Source organism: Mastigoproctus giganteus, chromosome 9 (assembly GCF_048544385.1).
Source record: "Mastigoproctus giganteus isolate SK-2022 chromosome 9, ASM4854438v1, whole genome shotgun sequence".
NCBI lineage: Eukaryota > Metazoa > Arthropoda > Arachnida > Uropygi > Thelyphonidae > Mastigoproctus > Mastigoproctus giganteus.
This window is the reverse complement of record NC_143583.1, coordinates 81,959,363-81,986,457: the sequence shown is the minus strand read 5'-3', so window position 1 is coordinate 81,986,457 and position 27,095 is coordinate 81,959,363. Positions and strand designations below refer to the sequence as shown.

The 27,095-nt window shown below is 36.2% G+C and overlaps 1 protein-coding gene across 1 annotated transcript in view; it reads left to right on the top strand.

Annotated features, from left to right (window-relative positions):
* The first annotated feature begins 879 nt into the window (after window positions 1-879).
* Window positions 880-27,095, top strand: part of AspRS (aspartyl-tRNA synthetase) — a 306,084-nt gene continuing 279,868 nt past the window's right edge. Inside the window, exons 1-3 of the mRNA XM_090380710.1 lie at window positions 880-918; window positions 4,909-5,092; window positions 24,043-24,145. Coding sequence (XP_090236836.1) covers window positions 880-918; window positions 4,909-5,092; window positions 24,043-24,145 — 326 coding nt within the window. The remainder of the gene's footprint in view (window positions 919-4,908; window positions 5,093-24,042; window positions 24,146-27,095) is intronic.

Below are 27,095 nucleotides of genomic sequence, written 5' to 3'. Positions count from 1 at the left end.
TACGATCACTCATCGGTGAAGACAGGATATTAGAGCTGGAAAAAGAATTAGAAAATGTGAATTGGAATATCATCGGTTTGGCTGAAACAAGAAGAAGAAATGAATCACTTATAAGTTTATCAAGTGGAAATCTGCTGTACACCAATGGAAACAGTGAAAGGAGTGAAGGTGGAGTTGGGTTTCTGGTCCATAAAGATTTTAAAAACAACATTTTGGAATTCAAAAGTACATCACCAAGGGTGTCAAGACTAATATTCAAGATTTCTAAGAGGTACAAGCTAAAGATTATAATGATTTATGCACCAACATCGAGCCATGATGATGAAGAGGTTGAAGAAATGTACATTGAAATTGAGAGTCTTCTAGATGAGCAGAAAACCCACTACACTATTATTATGGGGGACTTCAATGCTAAGGTTGGAAAAAGGCAAAACAGCGCAGACAGAGGAACTACAGGAAATTTTGGAATTGGTGAAAGAAATAAAAGAGGTGAAAGACTTGTGGAATTAGCAGAATCTCAAGGACTATCAGTAATGAACACTTTTTTCAAGAAAAGGGTGAACAGAAAGTGGACATGGAAGAGTCCAAATGGATTAACAAGTAATGAAATCGACTTCATCCTCACTAACAGAAGATATATTGTGAATGATGTTACCGTCCTGAATAAGGTAAATGTTGGAAGTGATCACAGAATGGTAAGATGTACACTTGTTATAGATGTAGGAAAGGAAAAAACTGACTCGAGTAAATAATACAAAGGTCTTTGAAATAACAGAGGAGGAGAAAAAGCAGTATGTACTGAAACTTAAGAACAAGTTTGAGCTTCTGCAGACTGCTCAGGACCAAGATATCGACGAGGAATATTACAACTTTCTGAAAATGATAAAGCCCAAGAAACCTATAGGGAAACAGAAATCCAAAGAAGAAAAAAATTAGTCAAGAAACACTTGTCATGATGAACCAAAGACGACAAATGAAGAGCAAGAAAAACACTGACAGGGAGAAAATTGAGTATACTGAGTTATGCAAAGCCATTAGAAAGAGACTCAGAGAGGACATAAGAAGATTTAACACAAGAAAAGTAGAACAGGCATTAAGGGAAAACAAAGGATTTAAATCAGCAGCCATGAGCAGCAATACAGAAAGACAAATGATACTGAAACTGAAGAATAGCGATGGTGTACTTATAAACAGCAGAGAAGGCATAATTCAAATAGCAGAAGACTACTATAGAGAATTATACAAGGAGCGAGGGAATGATACCAGCAGTGGGGAAGATGGATTGCAAAGTAGCAACACATACGACATACCCGATATTCTTCCTGATGAGGTAGAACATGCATTGAAGAAAATGAAGAATCGGAAAGCCCCGGGGGAAGATGAAGTTACTGTAGAGTTGTTAAAATTGGGAGGAAGAGACATAATACAAAAACTGGCAAGGCTCTTCACAAAGTGCATTAGAAAAGGTGTGATGCCTAAGCAGTGGAATAATGCAATCATAGTTTTGCTGCATAAGAAAGGAGATAAATCAGAAATTGGAAATTATAGACCAATTAGCTTGTTATCCCATATCTACAAGTTGTTCACAAGGGTCATTACTAACAGATTAGAAAGAATACTTGATGAGAATCAACCGAAAAAGCAAGCTGGCTTTAGGACAGGATTCTCAACTATGGATCACCTTCACGTAATATCACAGCTAATGGAGAAAGCAAATGAATATAAAACACCATTATGCCTGGCATTTGTGGAACTGACTCCATACAGCATAAGGCAATGTTTCGGGCACTGGAAAGACAAGGCATAGATACTCCATATATTATGATTTTGAAGAAAATATATGAGAGTGCTACATCCTTTATTAGACTAGACAAAGACAGTAGCAAATTTAAAATTGAGAAAGGAGTTCGACAAGGAGACACAATATCGCCGAAGCTGTTTACTGCTGCCCTTGAGGAAGCTTTCAGAAGATTAGACTGGTCGCAGAAAGGAGTCAATGTGAACGGAGAGTACCTAAACCATTTACGATTTGCAGATGACATTGTGGTCATAAGCCACGATCCCAAAGAATTAGAGGAAAATCTTAATCAGTTATGCACAGTTAGTAAGGATTTTGGACTAAAGATGAATATGGCTAAAACAAAAGTAATGATGAACAAGTATGCCACGGAAAGGGAAATAATGATTAAAGGAGCAGTAATTGAAAAGGTGGAGTCATATACTTATCTGGGACAAGTTATTAGCTGTAATAATGATAAATGGCTGGAAGTCAAGAGAAGAATAAATTTTGGATGGATAGCATTCAGGAAATATAGTCACATACTGAAGAGCAATATCCCAGTTTGTCTGAAACGTAAAATAATGAATCAATGTATACTCCCCACCATGACTTATGGAAGTGAAACTTGGGCACTCACCAAAAGAATGGAAGAGAAGCTAAGAACTACACAGCGAAGAATGGAACGAATTATATTGGGAATCAGGCTGTTAGATAAGAAGAGAAACACATGGATTAGGCAGCAAACTCAAGTAAAGGACATTCTTATCAAAACTAAAGAACTAAAATGGTCTTGGGCAGGACACATAGCTCGAAGACATGATGATAGATGGATTAAGAAAATAACAGAATGGTACCCAAGAGGAGCTAGAAGAAAACCTGGAAGACAAAGGCGGAGATGGATAGATGAAATTCATGAGTTTTTGAGTAGTAAATGGATGGCCAGTGCTCAAAACAGAAGGAACTGGAAAGTTGCTGGAGAGGCCTTCATCCTGCAGTGGATTGAAAATGGCTGATGATGATGATGATGATGATTAATTCGGTTCAATCGGGAATCGCGGCCAGTACAACAGTAACCAAGTGATTCTACGCAGCGTCAAAGAGTTATTTTCTAATTATTCTTGTAGCATCGATCAAACGAAGTTCCTTTGGATTTGACTTCTTATTGAAAAAAATAATATTGGTGCGAGATATTTTGTTTTATGCCTTTTCTAATTATTACAATTTTTAATTTAATATAATTTATAGCCCATAAAATGAGCCAATTAAAAAGAAAAATTGATGCCGAATGCCGCATTTTCAATGATAATTGGACATTCAGATATTTTTTTTTAAAATACATTAATAATTTGGTAATTCAAGTAATATAACATTTTTTAGGTTCTGATTTTTTTTATTAAATCGTTCAATCTATTCCGGCCCGCATCATGATGCGAAAATTTCATTCGGCCCACATCACGATACGAAAATTTCATTCGGCCTGCTGACGAAAAAAGTTGCCCACCCCTGGTCTAGAGGCTTGAGGACATGGGAACAATGTCCTCAAGCCTCTAAACCAGTGGTTTCTCAACCGGCGTGCCGCAACAGTATTCTTGGGGTGCTGTATAATTTGGGTTTAAGTTACTTAAAGTTATTATTTATTTTATTTATTTATTTTTGAAATTTATACATTTATTTCATTATAAAAAGGTGTATGGTATCCATTGTACTGTATCTTTTTTTGTGGTGACCTATAATTGATCTTTATTTAGTACCTCTATATAAAGAATAAAATTATTATATAGGTATATATTAAAAGGTCGAAAACCACTGTGTTCGGTATTTATTTTGGCTTAGGGAAAAAATTACCGGGACACTAAGGGTGCCATGAACCAACCAAGAAAGTTTGGGAACCTCTACTCTAGACTATGGTTCCTGAACTTTGATGACATAACGATCCTTTTTTAGCTTCATTAACTTTTTGCATACCACTTTTATCATGAAAAATTAACAGTATTCTTCCTGTGTTCAATTTTTTCCTTTGTTCTATTTTTTTGTTTTAAATATTGATATATTTCAGACATTATTTTTGGGCCCTGAATCATCTCTGTAGATTTCCAGGGTCTGTGGATCACAATTTGAGATATGCTGCTCTAAACTATTCAGAAATGTGCAGTCAGATTAATTAGTGTAATTTTTTACAAAATCTTTCCACTCTCTGTCTTGTAGACATTTAGTTTCTGCTACAGTATCCGTAGCCGACTGGTCAGGAGCGGGAGTGCAGCAGCACACGCTCTTTGAGTAGACTGGGGTTCAAGCCCCTGACTGCTAAATACGGTTGATCTGCCAACCCGCACTGGACCAGCTTGGCAGATTATGGTCCATTTCCCTCAGCTTGAATTGTTGAGGAGGCTTCCATCCTGCAGTGGGTTGATAATGGCTGCAGTTTACCTTTTTTTTTACATGCCTTTTCTGTAGATACTTCCATCAGCTCTGTTCTTCTGAATTGACAACTATAACTCCCTTGCTCTCTTCCAAACTACCCAAAACTTGTGCTGTAACCAGTCAGCATCCGTTCACTGTCAAACTCCAAATGTGTAGAATCAGCTCTTTCCCATTCCCTTTTACTTCTATTCTCTGGAACCACCTTTCTTTATGTGTTTCCCAAAAAATAAAATTTATTTATAGAAATTCAAGTTCATTGTTGACATGTATCTTCTGTGTTCTCAGCCGTCAACTATCCAAATGTAGTATTGAGTACTATAGGTTTTAATACCTTTCATTTTTGGGGTTTTTATATAAAAAAAAAAAAAAAAAAAGTTCTGGGTGCAGGCTCCTGATAGGCAGGCCTCAAATTTATATCAGTTTGTCTGATCCAATATGGATTTTTGGTTGGAAAGGCCTTCTCTTATAGTATACAGTATTTGTGGAGGAATATCCAAATACTTTTGGTTATATATTTATTAATGAAAAGCATTATACAAAAAAACTGCATTTCTTTATCTATTTGACCATGAGGATTTATTCCTAAAATTAATGCCAAATAAATTCATTATCGTAGCAAGCAATAATTGTCTATTATATTTTATGTTTCTGAAGTGTAATTAATTAAGTGACAGTTGCTACTATAGTATATTTTATCTCTTGTTTAGGATAGCAAAGCAGAGGGTGATGTTGAACCGGAAGACGTATCAAAAGATTTTTATGGGAAATTGCCAATGATGCAGTCCCAAACCAAATTAGAAAGGGAGATTAAAAAAATTAATGAATTGGGCACTGAGCTTTCAGAAAAAAAGATTTGGGTGCGGGGTAGATTACATACAAGTAGAGCCAAAGGTAAAGTTGATATTACTTGTATCCATTTATTGACCAGTTAGGACTTCATCAGAAACTATTTTTATTTATGTGTATTAAAAAAATATATATATATATATATTTATATATATTGGTATAAACAATCACCAAGTGTATGCTTGTAACTGTATGTATTATGTCCATAGAAGTGTGTAAAAAATTATGTCCATAGAGGAGGGTAAACCTGCATCCTCCATTTGAGATTGGCTAACTACAGAGGATTTTAGAGATTCTTCTGATTGTTGAGAGGAATTGAACTTATACTTCTCCAAATGAATGGCAGAAGGCAATTTATCATGCTGAATAGGCTGCAGTGGACATCAATATGTGTGTGTACACACACATTGATGTCCACCAGTCCATATCAGTATACATTGAAACTTACTTTTAGTTTGCAGGCTGTGTATATATACAATTTCTTTAGCCATGGACTAACTTATTAATTTCTTTTAAAAATTCGTAGAGAGTTAATTTTTTAATAAAAGTTTTTATTATATAATGTTGTTGTTGTTTTGGTTTTTTTGGAGCATTAGCAACTAAGGCCATATTGCTCCGGGATATGCGATGGTCATTCCCTGACCTTTCCGCATCTTCTGTATTTGGTGGTGACGGGCTCGAACTCCGGTCTAATCAAGAAGCATATGATATACACTACTGCTCCTTCCCATCTGGCTACAGAGGCGCTATTATATAATGTCCTTATATATATATAAAAAATTATATTGGTATAAACATTCCCCAAGTGTGTGTTTGTAACCGTAAGTATATTATGTCCATAGAGGTGTGCATTTACAACATGATTTGCATGTTGTGCGAGCTGAAAACCTGTAATGACATATAGTGGAGTAAACCTATATCCTCCATTTGAGATTGGCTAACTACAGCCTTGAACAAAGAGGACTTCAGAGATTTTTCTGATTCGTCAACAGGAATTGAACTCATACCTCCAAACAAATGGCAGAATACCATATATTATGCTTAATAGATTGCAGCGGACATCAATGTGGCTGGATGTGTATGTCATCAAGGGAACTGCATTAATTTTGATGTTATAACTGAGTGACATTATACCCAAGGTTGACATTTTAAAATTATACTGAAATTAGCATAAATCTAATAATGAAATTTCATTAACAGATGTGAAGTGCATACCAAGGAAATGGGTAGCATCTTTTGTAATAAACCTAGGTGGGCTAGAACCAGTACGTGTTATACTAGGAGCAACAATTGATGATGTTACTAAAAGATTGTCAAATTTTAAGGGAGATAAAGAAAGAATTAAGAATTATTATTCATGTGGAGACTAATGATATGGTATGCAAGTTAGATCAGAATGTGTACTTGTCTGCAATTCTGCCCAGACATGATAGGAGGGATTGTATGCTTAAAGCCTTGTGGATTAACTTAGGACTTGAGGGACTCTGCAAGGCTTTTGGGGTGACATTTTTATCAACATAGCCTATACTTTTAGGTAGAAGGAACCTATTTTGCAGAGACAGGATTCACTTGAACGAAGGTGGTGGAAGGGTTTTTGTTAGTATATTTAGGATACATTAAGGGTTCAGATAACCTGCTAGTTGGGGGGGTCAGGGATAATATGGACACATTTATCTGATGATATAGATCAAAGTAATGTTTGCACACATCTCAAGTATTCTTGTTTGTTGCTACAACATCTGATATTTGCAAGATGTCTGGAGGGTGGCAATGTTGCAAACAAATGGGAAGCTCGTGCTAGGGAACCAAGTTTAAATAACTTCAAGGGGTGTGTGAGGGTAGGAAACTGTAGAAGAATACCTAGTTTTGACTGTGTCTTAATTTAATCTTAACTGTCTACAGTAATGTCAGGAGTGTTGTCAATAAAATAAGTGAATTTGAACTTGGGTAGGACAATTAATGCTGAAATAATAGGACTAACAGAAACATGGTGCCATTTGAAAATTGAGAATGGTGAGTTTCACTAGGGCTGTAGAATGTATTTATGAAGGATAGGAAGATAAAAGTGTGATTTGTCATGCATTTCATCAAAAGCAGCCTGAGTATGTAGAGATCGTTTGCAGATTCACATGTTATGCCTGCCAACATAAGTGGTGAGAGTTAGTTGGAAATAAAGGTCTAATGAGAGTGGGAGTGATCAACAGACCAGAAGATTGTGAAGAGTATAATGAGAGTCTCTACATGCAGATGGAATGGCAAACAAGTGTGCATGTCATTTTATGAGTGGTTTCAGTTTTTCCCTAAATTGATTGGAGAAAGTGGGGGAAACTCACGATGGTCGAAAAATTATGGATGTTTTTTTATTTGTACCAGCACATTAAAGAAAATACTAGGGATATAAGAATATTCTAGACCTAATCATACCTATGAATCAGATGACAGTGTAGGGCTCAAAATACAAGAATCATTGGCAGGTAGTAATCACACTATTGTTAGTTGGAAGATGAAAGATGCTGAATTTGTTAAAGGTATAGGCACAGTTTTACTTTTAAGAAGGGGAATGTGGGAATGTGACAGTTTAAGATGCTACATAGTATGTATCAACTAGCCAGATTGCAGAGGGAGGATGAATACATTAGAATTATGGAATACCTTTAAAGTAATAATTACAGAAGTCATGAATGCATATGTACTATTAAGAAAATAGAGCACATGGAGGAATGCAAGACAAATGAATACAGATCTGGTCAATCTAATAGAGCAGAAAAAGATGGTGTGGGAAAGTTACAGAGCGATGAAAAGTACTGAAGCTTATAACAGCTATAAATTGATCAGTAATAGTACCACAGAAAAGGTTAGGGTGGTAAAGGCTGATTAAGAGAAAGTACTGGCTAAGAGAGCAAAGAATGGAGAGAATGTTTTTTTTCTTCTTTTTTGTATGTGAATACAAAGAAGATGAGCTAGATTAGACCCTTGTGTAATAAGTATGAGAAAGTCTTAGATAACCAGCTGATGTTGCTGATGAACTGAATAGGTACTTCACATCACACTCTACTGATGAAAGACCTATCATGGTGATAAAAGAATGCGCGAGTGAGACATATGACATTAGTGATTTCAAAATTACAGACTGTTTTTTTTAGAAAAACTCTCAATCTATTAATTTTCCATTAATCCTTAATTTTCAGGGAGGTGGCCAGAGAGTGCATTGAACTATTGTGATTAATTATGAGAGCAATCCAGGAACATTTCAATAGAAATGACATTCTGAAGGAAACACAACCCTGGTAGTTAGCTATTTTGACATATTTGCTCATGAGTTGGATGTAGGGAATAAGATAGTATAGTTTATTTGGATTTTAACAAGGCATTTGACATAGTCCCTCACAAGAGATTACTTTGTAAGCTGGAACATGTTGGGATTGTAGGCAAGATTCTAAGATGGATTGCCAGGTAGCTGTCAGGCAGTCCTTTGATTGGTGTAAACATCAGAAGTGGGAGTCTTTTAAGGATCGATTCTTAGATTGATTGCTGTTGTTTCTCATTTTCATGAATGGCCAACAAGGGGATAGAGGGTGTGAAGTCAAAATTTGCAGATGATCTCAAGGCCAGTAGAATAGTTAATCATCAGCATCAAGCAGAGCTTCGACTTAGATAGACTTCATGGTTGATCAAAGAAGTGGCAGCTGTGTATGTATTAATGCATCAGAATCCAAGGCCTTACATTTGGGGAATAGCAACCTCAAAATAATATAGATTTGGTGGGGCTGAATTAAAACAGTAGAGGAAGAAAAGGATCTGGGAGTTATGTTATGCACAGATATAAAATTCCTGAGCAGTGTAAATAGACAGCTAGAAAGCCTATACTGTCGTGTCCTATCAGTGATTTATCATGCAATGGCCTCTAGAGATAGAAAAGTCATAATCCTGTTGTATAAGGTAATTGTAAGACCATTTGGAATACTGTGTCCAAGTATAGCAAACTACAAGGTCTTACACTTGGGAAATAGCAACCCCAAAATAACTTATACACATGAGTTGCACTGGTACCAAACAAACACCACCAGTGTGATAGGTTTTGGTTACTTGTTATTTTAATCCCAATAGTTTGGCAAACATATACAGTATTATCCCAGTAAGAAAACAATAATAAGCCTTTTTGAAAGGTTTATTATTGTTTTCACCTCATATGTAAAACCTCATATTCTCTCAAGGTGGTGGCTGCACTTCAGGAAGCAAGATGTAGTTTCAAATTTTGCATATTATGGAGAACACCAGATTTGAAATGAATTTTGAAATAAACCTGGAAGAATTGAATAATATATATATAATATGGTTTTTAATTTTTTTGATGATATTTATGTACATAATAAGCAGAAATATGTATGCAGGTTTTAAATTTATTGCATTTAACAGCTTTTTAAATTGGAAAATAGAAGAAAATAAGAGACTGATGTTTCCATTTTTGTTTAAAATGGTCTTTTTTTTTTTTTTTTTTTTTTTTTTTTTTGCAGTTTTCAGCTTTTTTTTAATCAAAAGGTGTAAAGCACAGTATGTTTTAATATTTTTTAAATTTTTTATTAAAAGTTAAAGTACATACAATAAGTACTGCAGTCCACTAAACAACGAGGTATTGTCATTGTTCAACCAAAATACCAAAAAAAACCCAGAAAATAATGTCCAGAAACTACAGAGAAAGTTGGGCACCTGTCAGGTGATTTACTATGGTTTTTGCTACACTTTGGGATACCATCACCACCTGATAAAGGACTTAACAATGGATATTCAAAAAGTTAAGATTGTTTGTGCAGGGTATGGTTTCTCAATCTGTAAGGTGGAATGTAGTGTGCTATCATTAGCAAAAATATGGATAGGATTTCCAAGTAGTGTAAGAAGGATATTAATAAAAGAGAAAAATATTGGGAGAAAGAACTGAACCTCAGTTAACACCAGCATTAGCAGAGAAGTTAGAAGGGTTAGATGTCTATCATCAACTGTAGTGAGCAGTGAGAATGAAAACTGGATAACTAATTACAAAAAGCAGGTGGCAGTCCATCAGATAAAATCTTGTTTAGGAAACGTTTATGCCAGACATGATCAAAAACTTTAGAAATGTCAGCAGCAACTGCTTTAGTTTCACCAAAGGTTGCCATCAAATTTGTCCAAAAATGAGTAACATAAGACCATTAGATTGACACTGATGGAATCCATATTGCTATTATTGGCAAGTTGGAAGGTTCTTATACTATCTTGGGACACAACCATGTTGTGTGTTCTGAGATAGTATAAGAACCATCTCAGAGCTTTCTTGGCAACAAGAATGTTCAGAATTCTTCTAACACCCTTTTGTCAGAGAAGCACGTGAGGCATTGAATTGAGTGCATTGAGTATAGCAGATAGTGGTTTACCAAGATTGTTGACACAAGAGTTAAGAAGAAAAGTAGAATGCTAGTAAGTTATCTGCTGATGCAATAGAACCATCAGGTTGTAATAGAGATGGAAGTATAGAATGGAAGTATAGATGGAAGAGTAGTTGCAGCCAGTAGCTTTGGCAAGAGACAAATTCTTGACTAATATTTTTATTCTTAACCTGTTCAAGATAGAATTTGGATTGATTAATAATTATTTTGCAATTGTTGTGCACTTTAGTGTAGGAAAATAAGATGGAGATTTGGATGTAGGCCACTTGCTATGTATCACATTCTTACCTTGAACAGCCTTAGCACATTTATTGGAAAACCAAGGTTAACACAAAGAGCAAGATTTTAAGATTCAGAATAATAAAGAATTTTATTCCTTACAAGAATAATTTCACTGACATGATCTGAGTAAACATTGAGGTCAGAAGATTTAAAACTCTAAACTCTTCTGATCCCAAAAAAAAGAAGAAAAATTGAAGAATTTTTTAATTTTTGGCCATGATCATGAGCAAGAAGCTTTATTTGAGAAGAAACCAATACCAAGTTGTGATCTGAGGTGTTTTAGAGAATCATATTTACCTTGTACTCTGAAAAATTTGGTAAGAAAAATATCAAGAGTGTTGGGTGTGTTGTTAGGATTTTCTGATATTCTGGTAGGTTATTGCATCTTCAGCTAAAGATAAAGCTGACTTACTAACATCCTACTTTTTTTCTAATCCTTGTATTAATGATCTCAGTAAATCTTCTCCTACCAAACCTGGTACACTTTGCTCAATGCCTCTTGTTGTGGTCTTCCGACGGAAGGATTTTAGAAGAATTCTGAACAATCTTGATACCAAGAATGCTCAATGTCCATCTATGATCACATTTCTGCACTTGTTCTCAAAACCTGTGCTCCTGTGCAATGCCACCTTTATTATTCCATTGGTGTTTTTCCTTCTGCTTGGAAATTTGCTCATATCCAGGTAGTCCCTAAAAAAGGGTGATGAATCCCTCCCTTGCAATTCTTGTCGAAAATGCATTTATCACTAGCCTTTCCAAAGACATAATCCATATTGAATTTCCATTACTTTACTTATTTATTGAATTTGTCCAAATATGAGTAACATAAACCAGTATATCCACTGTTGATATACTGTTTTATGTTATTCATCTTTTGACACATTCAGTGGAAAAGTAAAACTAAAGCAGTTGCTCTTGACATTTATGTGGCACTTTGAAAGTGCTTGGCATGAAGGTCTTTTAAACAAGCTCCCATCTTCATCATCATCAGCCATTTTCAATTCACTGCAGAATGAAGGCCTCTCCAGCACCTTTCCAGTTCCTTCTGTTTTGAGCACTGGCCATCCATTTACTACCCAAAATCTCATGAATTTCATCTATCCATCTCCGCTTTGTCTTCCAGGTTTTCTTCTAGCTCCTCTTGGGTACCATTCTGTTGTTTTCTTAGTCCATCTGTCATCATGTCTTCAGGCTATGTGTCCTGCATAAGACCATTTTAGTTCTTTAGTTTTGATAAGAATGTCCTTTACTTGAGTTTGCTGACTAATCCATGTGTTTCTCTTCTTATCTAACAGTCTGATTCCCAATATAATTCTTTCCATTCTTCACTGTGTAGTTCTCATCTTCTCTTCCATTCTTTTGGTGAGTGCTCAAGTTTCACTTCCATAAGTCATGGTGGGGAGTATACATTGGTTCATTATTTTACGTTTCAGAAAAACTGGGATATTGCTCTTCAGTATGTGACTATATTTCCTGAATGCTATCCATCCAAAATTTATTCTTCTCTTGACTTCCAGCCATTTATCATTATTACAGCTAATAACTTGTCCCAGATAAGTATATGACTCCACCTTTTCAATTACTGCTCCTTTAATCATTATTTCCCTTTCTGTGGCATACTTGTTGATCATTACTTTTGTTTTAGCCATATTCATCTTTAGTCCAAAATCCTTACTAACTGTGCATAACTGATTAAGATTTTCCTCTAATTCTTTGGGATCGTGGCTTATGACCACAATGTCATCTGCAAATCGTAAATGGTTTAGGTACTCTCCGTTCACATTGACTCCTTTCTGCGACCAGTCTAATCTTCTGAAAGATTCCTCAAGGGCAGCAGTAAACAGCTTCGGAGATATTATGTCTCCTTGTCGAACTCCTTTCTTGATTTTAAATTTCCTACTGTCTTTGTCTAGTCTAATAAAGGAGGTAGCACTCTCATATATTTTCTTCAAAATCATAATATATGGGGTATCTATGCCTTGTCTTTCCAGTGCCCAAAACATTGCCTTATGCTGTATGGATTCAAATACCTTTTCATAATCCACAAATGCCAGGCATAATGGTGTTTTATATTCATTTGCTTTCTCCATTAGCTGTGATATTACATGAAGGTGATCCATAGTTGAGAATCCTGTCCTAAAGCCAGCTTGCTCTTTCGGTGGATTCTTATCAGGTATTCTTTCTAATCTGTTAGTAATGATCCTTGTGAACAACTTGTAGATGTGGGATAACAAGCTAATTGGTCTATAATTTCCAATTTCTGATTTATCTCCTTTCTTATGCAGCAAAACTATGATTGCATTATTCCACTGCTTAGGCGTCACACCTTTTCTAATGCACTTTGTGAAGAGCCTTGCCAGTTTTTGTATTATGTCTCTTCCTCCCAATTTTAACAACTCTGCAGTAACTTCATCTTTCCCTGGGGCTTTCTGATTCTTCATTTTCTTCAATGCATGTTCTACCTCATCAGGAAGAATATCAGGTATCTCGTATGTGTTGCTACTTTGCAATCGATCTTACCCACTGCTGGCATCATTCCCTCACTTCTTGTATAATTCTCTATAGTAGTCTTCTGCTATTTGAATTATGCCTTCTCTGCTGTTTATAAGTACACCATCGCTATTCTTCAGTTTCAGTATCATTTGTCTTTCTGTATTACTGCTCATGGCTGCTGATTTAAATCCTTTGTTTTCCCTTAATGCTTGTTCTACTTTTCTTGTGTTAAATCTTCTTATATCCTCTGTAAGTCTCTTTCTAATGGTTTTGCATAACTCAGTATACTCAATTTTCTCCCTGTCAGTGTTTTTCTTGCTCTTCATTTGTCGTCTTCGGTTCATCATGACAAGTGTTTCTTGACTAATTTTTTCTTCTTTGGATTTACTTTTCCCTATAGGTTTCTTGGGCTTTATCACTTTCAGAAAGTTGTAATATTCCTCGTCAATATCTTGGTCCTGAGCAGTCTGCAGAAGCTCAAACTTGTTCTTAAGTTCCAGTACATACTGCTTTTTCTTCTCCTCTGTTATCTCAAAGACCTTTGTATTATTTACTTGAGTCAGTTTTTTTCCTTTCCTTTCCTACATCTATATCAAGTGTACATCTTACCATTCTGTGATCACTTCCAACATTTACCTTATTCAGGACAGTAACATCATTCACAATATATCTTCTGTTAGTGAGGATGAATTCGATTTCATTAGTTTTTAATCCATTTGGACTCTTCCATGTCCACTTTCTGTTCACCCTTTTCTTGAAAAAAGTGTTCATTACTGACAGTTCTTGAGATTCTGCAAATTCCACAAGTCTTTAACCTCTTTTATTTCTTTCACCAATTCCAAAATTTCCTATAGTTCCTCTTTCTGCGCTGTTTTGCCTTTTTCCAACCTTAGCATTGAAGTCTCCCATAATAATAGTGTAGTGGGTTTTCTGCTCATCTAGAAGACTCTCAATTTCGGTGTACATTTCTTCAACCTCTTCATCATCATGGCTCGATGTTGGTGTATAAATCATTATAACCTTTAGCTTGTACCTCTTAGAAATCTTGAGTATTAGTCTTTGATACCCTTGGTGATGTACTTTTGAATTCCGAAATGTTGTTTTTAAAATCTTTATGGACCAGAAACCCAACTCCACCTTCACTCCTTTCACTGTTTCCATTGGTGTACAGCAGATTTCCACTTGATAAACTTATAAGTGATTCATTTCTTCTTCTTGTTTCAGCCAAACCGATGATATTCCAATTCACACTTTCTAATTCCTTTTCCAGCTCTAATCTTTCCAACTTTGTAGCCAGCTTTTGCTGGCTGTTCACTGTGGGTGATGGTAGATGGCTTTCTATGTTCTAACTTGCTGGTATTTCCCAAGTTTCACTTCTTTTTTCCACCCTTTTCCTCCTGTATAATAATGACCTTCCACTGACTGAAAAGATGTATTAGTATTAGTAATGGCCACATGGTGCAAGAAAGCCTATGGCTTATGCTGCACCAGCCAAAAAAAAAAAAAAAACCGAACAGAACTGATTAAAAAATATATATATATAATAATTAATAAAAAAAAGGAAATTAAACCTATCATCCTATGCGCTTCCGTGACCCGAAGGTACTATCCAGATGACCTTTGAATTTTCCCAAACTGTCAGTTTCTACCACCCATGTAGGCAACTTATTCCAGTAATTTATAACTCGCTGGCTAAAATAAAACTTCCTGCAGTTCAATCTAAACATTTCCTCCTGTAACTTGAATTTATGTCCCCTAGTTCTAGCATCATTTATAATCTTGAAAATTTCGTCCTCATTCATTTTACTGATGCCTCTCAGAACTTTAAACACCTCAATCAAATCTTCTCTAAGGTGTCTAGTTTCCAAACTCTGCAACCCACATATTTGAAGTCTCTTCATAAGGACGCCCTTTTGCCAATCTCACCAGGCGAGTGACCCGTCTTTGCACCCTTTCAAGAAGCTCAATATCTTTCTTTAGGTGCGGTCTCTATACTTGAACACAGTATTCCAAGTGTGGTCTAACAAAAGCCTTATATAATGGGATTATCACGTCCCTATCTCTGCTTGCAAAAGTTCGATAGATCATCGATAGGACACCATGCGCCTTCCTTGCAACCTGTTTACAATGCTCAGAGAATTTCATGTCTGACCGTATCGTAACACCCAAGTCCCTTTCCTCCAGTGTACTGGGTTTAGTTGAACTCCACCAAGTGAATAAGTTACTTTGGGATTACTGTTTCTCAGGTGTAATACCTTTCACTTTGTTGAATTAAGGTTCTAGATCACCACTTGTAACTACACATGTGGTGATCTAGAAACATGGGAACATATTGTTTTTAATTGTTTGGAATATGCTGATTTACGTTTGGATTTACTGAATAATGTTGATAATATAACTCATCTGGTGGATGGGATTGAGCTACTACTTATTAAAACAAGGGAAAATTTTGTTGCCTTTAAAAATTTTGCAAATTTGATTTTTTTGAGAAGGAATATTCTTCTGCAATTGGAAGAATTAAGATTGAATAATGGATGAATTGGTGAGCTGTACCATTTTATTTACATGGAATAGTATGCTATTTTTGTGTTATTGAACTATTGAACAGGTCAGTGCCTTTGCACCATGTTTTGTTTGTAGTGAACTGTCCAAGTCAATAGTTGGCATCATTTTAATTGTATCTCATATTGTGGATACCTTCACAACAAGTGGCTGAGGTATTTCACTGCTTTGAATAAATAATGCTTCACCAGTGAAGACTAATGCTACTTATTCTTGGCAGATACCACCACCCAGACGGCACCGTTTCGAAGACAGTTGGCTTACTCATCAGTGGGTGGGCAGGTACCCTGTTACAATGGTGACAACCCACTTATGAAGTATAAGTCCACAATATGAGAGAAGCCTGATGGTGTATAAAAAACTAAGGCAACTATTTTGCATGAAGGATGGGACTACGCTTAAGATTCACTATTGAACTGGTCAGTGCCTTTGCACCATGTTTTGTTCGTAGTGAATTGCCCAAGTTGATAGTTGGCATCGTTTTAATTGTATCTCGTTATGGATACCTTCTCCAGTGGTCGAGGTATTGCACTGCTTTGAATAAGTAACGCTTCACCAGTGGAGAAAACTAATGTTACATATTCTTGGCTGATACCACCACCCAGACAGCACCATTTCAAAGCTTCGAAGCTACCTTTTGAAATGGAAGGAATCATGGAGCAAATAATTAAGGCAACTAAGATTTGCAATGGTTTTTGCAACTGATAATTGAAATTCTGTCAGAAAAAGTAAGTTGGGCTTGGCAGATTGTAAGTGGAAATGGACATCACTGAGATTGGAACTGACACCACGTATATTTGTGTGATGAATGAGGGAATGTTGCTAGAGCTAACTGAATGCCCACTTGCTTCAACAATTGGACACCAGCCAGCACTTCTTAACAATTCAAGAATGCTGCTATGAAATATGAAGCTTGCACATTTCAATACTTGGATGTGAGAGATGCCACTAATTTTAAATTCTCATTTTACAATAATTCCATTAACTTGACTTAAGAAATTGGGCTGTTGTAAAGCTGCACTTATTCATGTAGCAAAACAATTGATGTAGATTGAAAGTCAGACTAAGGATGGAAAACTAAAATTCACATTCTTTTTATCTTCTAAGGTGGGTTGAGTTCCCTTTGAATGCCCTCGCCAGCACTCTGCCATTTGCCAGGCGAAATAAATCTCTGTGGGTGGTGAGGTCAGTGTACTATGCACATGTGGAGGATAATCCTTTGCTTTCTAGCCTGTGTACAGGAAGGAATGAGGGGAGGTTATATCCTTAGCTAAGGCATGTATTATCTAAGGCAGTGTAACCATTTGATGTGGGTGGCTAGTGAAATGTTTAGCCAGTTTGGTGTGGCATAAACACTGAGAAAACAAAAATGGGAGTAGGACTACATTATAGACCAGATGACTGATATGTAACTCGTCCTTCATGCCTCTTTAACTTTCCAGATATTTATTGGAACTTGCAGGTAGGTAGTTCATGATTGTGTGTGAGCCACCTAACCCCATCCAGTGACCTAAGCAATTATCCAATACATCTTTTTTGCATGTATTAGATGACTGGTTTCTACACTAGCATCTTAAAGAAGCAGCAAGAGAAAACAGTACTCTTGAAATGATTATCAGCAGTGACCCTTCATGCATTAAATATCTTCAGATATAGGAACTAGTAGGTGAAATGATCAAAATATATTGATGTGGGATGTACTTAAAGATGTGTCTGTTGTTAAGGGTAAGAGGAGAGAATTTTTCTTTCATAAAGGTGATTGCCTTATTATTTCAATAGAGACAACAGAATATGAGAAATCTGCTGTGACCGAAAACTTCTGGGAGGAGAATCACCAAATTTCTTCAGATGATGCTGTCATTGTTGATTGTTTGCATGGGTATTCTTAATGGAAATGGCTCCAGAGCTTGCAGATTTGGTCTTCAAAACACAGTACCATCAATAGAGATAGGGAAGTCCATATTCACCCACTCTTTGAAACCATAATCCTTGGACGGGATGAATAGTTATGCCTGGTACGCTTCCAAGCCATTTCTGATCATCGTGCACAAGTGGAGGATAATTCCCATGCTCCTACAGTAGCACCTGCTGTGAGTTGTGATCCTGCTGATGTTATTAAAGGAGGTGGTTGCCTTTGAAAGCTATGGTCTTGTTTTTATCACTTTTAACTTGTAATATTTCATGTATATTTTAATTTTATGTATTTTAATTCTACTTTATATTTTTATCACTTTTAACTCTACAGTTGTCAGTGTATTTTATTTTACATAAAATTTTACCCTCTTTTATTTTAATAAAGTTTTGGTCATGTGGTTGGCATATTCCATTGCATTTAGTATGAGTCATAACTTTCCCAACCCCAGAGGTATTTGAAGAATTAGTTCAAGGCCTTAAACATCATAATCGAATCTTCTTGCAGGTGCCTAGTCTCACTACACTGCAATTTGCAAAACTGAAGCCTTTTCTGGTAAGAGCACTGTTCTGCTCCCCTCACCAGTCTTGTTGCTCTTCTCTGCACACTTTCAAACAGATCAACCTCCTCCCTAAAAGGAGGCTTCCAAACTTGTGTGCAGTACTCAAGATGTAGCCTAACTATTGCCTTATACAGTGGGATATAGTGTAATTTGACTAGTGGCACCTGGAGTTCCCTCAACTCTGCGATTGATACCCTGATGTGTACAGAACTCTGTAGAGGCCAAATGTTACTTATTCTTGGCTAAATAAGTATATTATTACTTATTTAATAATATACTTATTATTAAAAAGAGGGGGGGGGTAAAATAAAAGTGAAAAGAGGGTGGCAGTTGGGGACTCCCTGAAACTGAATGCCCATCCTGTTCAAGGGGGGGTTATTAAAAGAGGAGGTAGTAGATTTGTCTGCCAGGTGAGAAGGGAAGGATTCCAACTAGGGAGAGGAGGGGAGGAAAAGTTATAGGGAAATGGATCCCTAGAGTAGTGAAGGGGGGAAGAAGGAGGGAATAATAGGAGGTGGATGCAGCTGGAAGCATCCACCCAGAGAGAAATGGGGATAGAGTGGAGAAGAGTGTACTGGCACTTTTCATTCCGAAAAGTGGGAAAAGAGGAGTAAAATATTTCTTATAATAAATTATACTGTATTAACATACTGACTGCGAATTAGATCTTTTGATGTAATGCAAGTATGAGCAGTTGATCAGCGCAGCAGCACATGCACATATGAACGTGTATGACTGTTGTTTCATGCTTATCTTGTTAAATTGATTCGTTTCGTAAAAAGTTAAACGTGCATTCTCCTGTTAAAAACAGTTGTACCCACAAATATGTAAAGAGAGCGGTAGTAAATAGTGGAATAAGTTTGTGGTGTGACATTTTAAGAAAATAGTGTGAATTTTAAAAGAAGACTGTTGAGCTGTATTTTCAATTTTTCATATTCTGATCCTAGAATAAAATTGTGTTAACTGTGTTTGACATGATTTAAAATGTCTGATGGATATATGTGAAAACCCGAATCTGGTTATGAAAAAAGAAAGAAGAAAAAGAAAAAGCTTTGGGTAAAATGAAAAATTCAATGCTGAAATATATAATAAATGTTTCAAACCACTCCTGAAAATATATAATAAATATATAATAAATGTTCCAAACCAGTCTGAAGATTTTAGTGATGGCATTCATAGGCCTTCCTCTAGACCTCCTGATGAAGGAACAAATAAAGGTCAAGTTGATATAGAATTAGAATCAGAGCCTGTGAATGACAAGTACCCAAAAAACATCTGTTACTGTTTCACTATCAGATTTCAGTACTGATCCAGCTAATGGAAAATAAATGCTGATCTCATCTTCTTTGCCTATAATATGCTGTCTCAGAATTTAGAGTGCAATTTGAAATCAGTCTAAAAATTTTGGCGAAAAAGTAAAAAGATATACAAGAAAAGAATATTTTTATAGGAAAATGGGAAATGACAAGGTCGTTAAAAGAGACTAGCTAATATTCTCAAAATCTACTGGAAAACTGTATTGTTATGTGTGTATGTTATTTAAAGATGGACCTAATGAGATATGTAATCAATTTCAAACTGTTCAATGACTGGAAAAATGCACATGCAAGAATCACAATGCACCGAAAAATCAGAAGAGCATTTCACTTCTATATCTAATATGTTGCAGTTCCAAAAGTCTACCCAGATTGACATAAAATTGCAAATCGAGAAGGAAAAAGCAATTAAATACTGGACTGAAGTTTTAAGAAGAGTAGTTGCGGTAGTAAAATTTTTGGCAGAAAGAGGTATAGCTTTTCGTGGTGATAATGAGCAACACAATAATCCTACCAATGGCAACTTCCTCGGGTGTATTGATCTTCTATCTGAGTTTGATCCTTTTATAAAAGAGTGTACGGAAATCTGGGAAGTGAAACTGTTTCATACCTGTCTTCAACCATATATGAAGAATTTATCAATGTATTAGGGTCAAAAGTGTTGGCACACATCACATCTGAAATTAAAGAAGCCAAATATTACAGCATCAGCATAGATTCAACTCCTAATATAAGTTGCACAGATCAGTTGTCGGTCATTATTCGTTATGTATCAAAAGATGGCGAAGTACATGAGCATTTCTTGATGTTTGCTCCCATTGAAAAGCATGATGCAAAATGTCTTTTTTACACAGTAGCATCTGTTCTTGATAAACATGGAATAGATGTAGCAAATTACAGATCTCAGTCATATGACAGTGCTGCTAATATGAATGGGATGTATTCTGGAGTCCAAGCCAGATTCAAGGAAGTCAACAAACTAGCAGTAGTTTGTTGACTTCCATGTTCCATGTGCTTCACACAATCTTAATTTAGTAGGGACCACATCCACAGAAAGCTGGTTGGCTGCCATTAATTTTTTCAGCATTTTACAGTCGCTCTACACATTCTTTGCAGCCTCACCACAAAGATAGTCTAAATTGAGCACGATGGAGAATACAGTCTCAATCAAAATCTATCTGACACAAGATGGTCATCACGTTACGATGCTGCGAGATCACTGAAAAAAAAATTACAGTAAAATTTGTGCAGAATTCATTGATATCTCAGAATGCAAAGAATAAAAACCAACAGTGGTTCATGAAGCAAAAGCTTTGATAAATAAACTGAACAGGTTAGAAATGGCATTAATGACTATCATTTGGGAAGATCTTCTAAAAAACATTGAGTAAATAAAGCAATTCAAGAACCTGGAAATGAGTTATGTGTAATTGTGAAATTATATGATACTCTTCTGGATTATTTTATTGATGCTCAAGACGAAGACAACTTTGATGATTTTGAAAAAATGGCAAAAGAATTTGTTCCAAATTCTGATTAGGGACAATATGAAGACCGAAAGCAGAAAAGGAAGTTGAAACCAGCAGAACTAAGTGCAAAAGATACATTTCGAATTCAAGTTTTTTAACATATTGCAAATGTACTAGTCGCAGAAATGACAAAACGACGTGCTGCATACAGTACATTGCATGCTACCTTCAGTTTTCTTATAGATAAATCTATGTCAAAAGAAGAAATTCGATCCAAAGCCACAGCATTAGTCAACACCTACTAGTCCAACTTAGAAGTAGACTTCGTTGATGAATTCCTATTGTTTTCGCCACTATACAAGGACAAAACATTCGTAGCAGAATTAATAAAGGCACAAATAAAAGATAAACTGATTACTAGTTTCCCAAACATACACATAGCTTTAAGAATTGATCTGTCCATAATTGGATCGAAAGCTGAAGGAGAGCATTCATTTTTGAAACTTAAGCAGATCAAGAACAGTGTACGTTCAACTATGAGCCAAGATCACTTTTCATCATTGGCATTTCTATGTAGCGAGAACGATATTACTCGTCATATGGACTTCGAGGACGTTATTAAAGATTTTGCTACAATGAGAAGCCGAAGCAAGCATAATGTTGAAGTTTTATAGTTGCATTATTTTTAAGTCTGAAAGCTTTTTCCTTCCTATTTTTTTTTTTTTTTTACTTTTTTCCCCTTCCTTCGTAGACCCTAAAATTGTTGTAGGCCCTAGACACAGTACCTACAATGCCTAATGGGAAATCCGGCCCTGGTACTGGGCCATCCTCCCAGGGGAGGGAATATAAATGAGATAATTACCTCTTTATCCCTAATGGCAAAATTCCTGTATTTCATTGACAAAAGTCTATCTGCACAGCACAGAAAACTATCTATCTGTGCAGTGCAGTGCAGATAGACTTTATCTATGCAACTTGCCAATTACCTACAGTTCTGTTTTTATTCCCCACTGTCCTGAGCGTAGTGTCATACAGTTTTTACGTTAATTTGGGATTATTGCTGTTCACTTGCAGTAATTTGAATTTATCAACATTAAACCTCAACTGCCACTTCTCAGACTATCTGTCCAATTTTTCTAGGCCTTTTTGCATTATTATGCTTTAATTCCTGTCATCGGTCTTGCCAACTTTTGTATCATCTGCAAACTTAGACAATAAGCTTGATATGCCTTAATCAATATGTTTATAAATAAATACTGTAAACAATAAGTGACCTAGCACTGAACCATGCAAAAATCCACTGATAACATTAGTCCAAGATGAGCAGTGCCCATTTATAACCACCTTCTGTCTTCTGCCACAGTGTTCAATTTGTGCAGCATTCTTTCATGTAGAACAGTGGCAACAGTTTTACTGAAGCTATATATGATGCCAAATTTATTTTTTGCATCCAGTTCCTTTGTGTCATAGTGCCTAATCAGATTTGGTCAGACAATATTGCCCCTTAACATATCCATGCTGTGACTGCATTCTTGTTTAGATGATTTTGCATTGCTTCTTTAACCAGTGACTTCATTCTTTTCTCTGGAACAGAAGTCAAGCTAACAGCTCTGTCATTATTTATTCTCCTTTTGTGAATTGAGAGTACATCTCAAGTTCATAGGACTTCCCCAGAATCCAGGGATGCTCTCATAATCATGGCTAAAAATTTGTATACCTCTTTTGCTGCCCTCTCTAATATAACAACTGGATAGATCCCATCTACCCCTAGTGCCCTTTTTATATTCAGCTTCAATTTCTCTTCCACTTTGCTCTCAATTATCACAAAGTCATTCAATTCCCGAACAGAATTTGACTCACTTATGTCATCCCCATTCCTAAAAAATTTCTCATGTGTGAATGTAGATGCAAAATACACATTCTGTTTGTGAGCATCCTGAGCAGGATCGTCAACATATCTAGAAAGTTAATCCCCAATTATAAGATGTTCTGATTTACTGGCTCATTCTGTATGCATCGTGTTTGTAAATCGGTGTGTTACTGTTGTTTGTTATTTGGCTTTTAGGAGCATTAGCAACTAAGGCCATATTGCTCCGGGAATATGCGGTGGTCATTCCCTGACCTATCTGCATCCTCTGTATTTGGTGGTGATGGGCTCGAACCCCGGTCTAATTAAGAAGCGTGTGCTACGCACTGCTGCTCCTTCCCACCTGGCTACGGAGGCACCGATGGTGTGTTACTGTAATTGAAAGGGGTGGATACCTGCAATAAACTAATTGAATTGTTTTAAATAATTACTAGTTACTGTTAAATCTATAATGAAATTATTAATTCTTATAAGTTAATATTAATTAGTTAGTGATTTCTTATTAAATATCAATTTCATTTATGTACTGTAGGTACGATCATTTCATAAATTCTTAGTAATTAAATGAAAAGAAATAGTAATATATAACTAACTGAACTATAGGCTTTATTTATTTAATAAGTGCTATATTTCAGTCAATTTATTTTGTTTTCTATTTTTTGCTGCTACCAGTGCTCTAAACTGCCGTATACATAATATAGCAATTCTTTTATTAATATGAAAACATTTCCAGTAAATTCCTGTTATAGTGCTTTCGAAAGGACTTGCCCCAAAGAGTGCTATAACTTAAAAGATTGCAAGTTGAATTGCATTTTGCAGTCAGTTTTCATATTTCTTTAGTACCTTGGCAGATAACATTGATTTTTCAGTTCGTTTTTTTTTTTTTTTTTTTTTGGTTTTTTTTGCACTGTTTATGAAGCAATGGTTAATATGCAAGTCAAACTGTCACACAAGTATTTTAAAAGGAAGTGCTGTGGATGTTAAAAAATGCATGTTACTTCAGAGGATTGACCATGGACCCAGAAGAATTAAAAGGGGAGAGCACTGTAACATGAATTTACTGTGTTTACTTCTGTTTCTGCTATAATTTTTCTGCCTCTTATTTTCTGTAGGTAAACAGTGCTTCTTTGTCCTTCGGCAACAGCATTATACAGTGCAATGTTTAGTAGCTGTATCAGAAACAGTCAGTAAATCAATGGTGAAATTTGTTTCATTGTAAGTTTCTTTATAAAGCAGTTTTTCAAATGTTTCATTGAAAATTCTACTGAAATTTTATTTCTCCTTCCAGATATATGGCAGTAGTTGAATAGTTTTATTATTTCAGAATTAGTTGAAAAGTTAACTGACTGACATTTTAAATTATGGTCATGAGTTTCTTTTTCAAAGAATTCTTTGCACATTGTTAATTCATTGATACTTTTAAAAATTTTATGTGATTAATTGATAATTAGATGTGGAGCCTTCCATCTTCACCAACACTTGGGAAAATTGACTTTAGTATTTAAAGGGATGGCAGGTTTAAGGGAGAAGTTAATTTTACTGGATATCTCCACAAGCCAGATTACATATAATCATAAACATATAATCCCCAGGTCACATATTAGCATTAGTAGAGGCATATGATGCAAGAAAAGCAAGCTTATGCAGCATCAGCCAAAAAAAAAAAAGCCCTTCCACTTCACCCCTCCGTTCTTCCGAAATTCCTGTCCAGCTGAGCCTTAAATTTATTTAGGCTATCAACTTCCACAACAAGGGATGGAAGTCTGTTCCACCAACCAACTACCCGCTGGCTAAAGGCAAATTTCCGCACATCTATCCTACATCTGTCTTTCCTCAATTTGAATTTATGCCCTCTCAGGTGATTATTCTGAGCAAGAGGCAGTATCCCATCAGCATTGAGCATGCTCAAACCATTCAAGGCTTTGTACACCTCTATCAGATCACCTCGCCGGTGCCTAGTCTCTAGACACTGTAATTTGCAAAACTTAAGCCTTTCTTCGTAAGAGCAACCCCTCGTTCCGTTCACTAACCTTGTTGCCCTTCTCTGTACTCGTTCCAGCAGCTCTACATCCTTCTTGAAATGAGGCCTCCAGACCTGTATACAGTACTCAAGGTGCGGCCTGACCATTGCCTTATACAAGGGAATAATCACCTCCCTATCCCTGCTATAATCCCCTAGGCTTAGCTACTCAAGCCATAGCTTGAACGGTTAAGTCTGCCTTTAATGACAAACCACAAATGATGCATTTTATCATTAACTGGATGAGTGGGAAAGAGTGTTTAAAGTGGGAAAGAGAAATTTAGTGTTCTCCATAATGAATGGAATAGTATAGTTCGGTGCATAATGACTACAGACTGTCACTTATTTTCCTAACATTACACACTGATGGACTTCTTTCTTCATACTTTAGTACTGACTGAAGTGTTCCATTTCAAAACTCAACTGATCTGTTTTTTCAGAATTTCTCTGGAAAACATTAAAAAAAAAAACATTAATTCTGAATTGTTTCAGTAAATTCAATTTTCTGAAACAATTCAGTATAAAATGTATAATTCAGTAATAAGTTTATTCTTCTTTATCTACACTGGTGCTCAAAGAAAGTGCATCACCTAGGAATTTCACATTTCAAACCCTTTTTTGCGATGGTATGTTGCATTAATGACTAGCATCACAAATAGAAATATAAACAAAAGATATTTATTAATAGTTAAGGCAAAGCTAAATAATATTTGACAGGTGCTCTCAAAATATTCCAAAATGAGCATTTATAACCTTTATACAACAGTTTTTGCAAACACGACAATTATGGCTGAAATGTTATCAGAAGCCCTCAATTTGCTTCAGTTTATCATTTTAAATGGAAAACAAAATGAAAAGTTTACCAGGTGCAAACTGATATTTAGTTGAACTGCCTCTGGCCCAGATGGCAGCAGCACACTGTCAAGGCATTGACAAGATCAATTTCTGAAGATAATCAACTGATAGTTCGTGGTTCCAAACACGAATTATGGCTTCCTGAAGTTCACAAAGGGTCTTTGGTTTCTTTCTGGCATCTGCACATTCCACATGATGCCAACAGTTCTTTATAGGATTCAGGGCCAGGCTGTTTCCTGGCCAGCTAAGAGTTGCAATGGACCATTCTTCCAACCATTTTTTCACCTGTAACAAATGTAAACACAGTACTGTCGAACCTCTAATGCAGAAATGAAGCTAATGTAACCACACCACAGAAGTGCCTACTTACACTTTTCACCCGACGACAAGGAGCAGAGCTGTCCTGAAAGATGCAGTTACTTGGCAGGTTGAAATGGTCTCTAATGGTTGGCAGCAATTTGCCTTCCAATATAGCCAGGTATCCATTGGCATTTACAAAACCTTTTATAAACTGCAGGTGACCTACTCCACAATACAAAATGCACCCCCATATCATTTGGCTGGTATGGAATTTCACTGTAGGCACCATACAGTCTGGATGGTATTCTTCACCACATCTACGGTGAATAGTTTGTCTCCCATCAGAGCATAGCTCTGATGGGAGACAAACTACATTTTGAATTTCTTCTCATCCGAGAAAATAACTGATCTACTGCTCAGGGATCCATTCGACATGCTCCTTACACCAAATTAATTGGGCCTTTTTCATTTTTTTGTGTGAGGAGGGGCTTCTTAGGACGATGGGCTACAAGTCCATTTTTGAAGAGGCGTCTTCTGACTGTTACCGCACTTGCTACCACTCCTGTATGTTCTTCCCATTCTCTTTTCAGCTCAGACGAAGAAGCTTTACGGTTTTTAAGGCATAAAGCGCTTCAAAACGCGGTCCTGTTTTGGTGTAGAGACTCGTTTGCATCCAGTTCCTTTTTTCCTACCAGCAGATCCAGTAATCTTGAGTTTGGAAATAAATCTACTCACTGTCGACTGATTACAAGACACTAAGCAATATAACGGAAGATCATCCTTCCTCACATAAAGCAACAATAGCACCCTTTCTTCGTGGAGTCAACTGCATGTAACTTGCCATCCTGACACAAACAAGGAATGACTGGAACTCTTGCAGAGGGTGCTTATATAGCTGAAAGTAACAGCTAACGCAATATTACGTCACAACCTACGCATATCAATCTTATCTGATGCAATCCGTAAGAAATATTGCCATATGCCTACTTT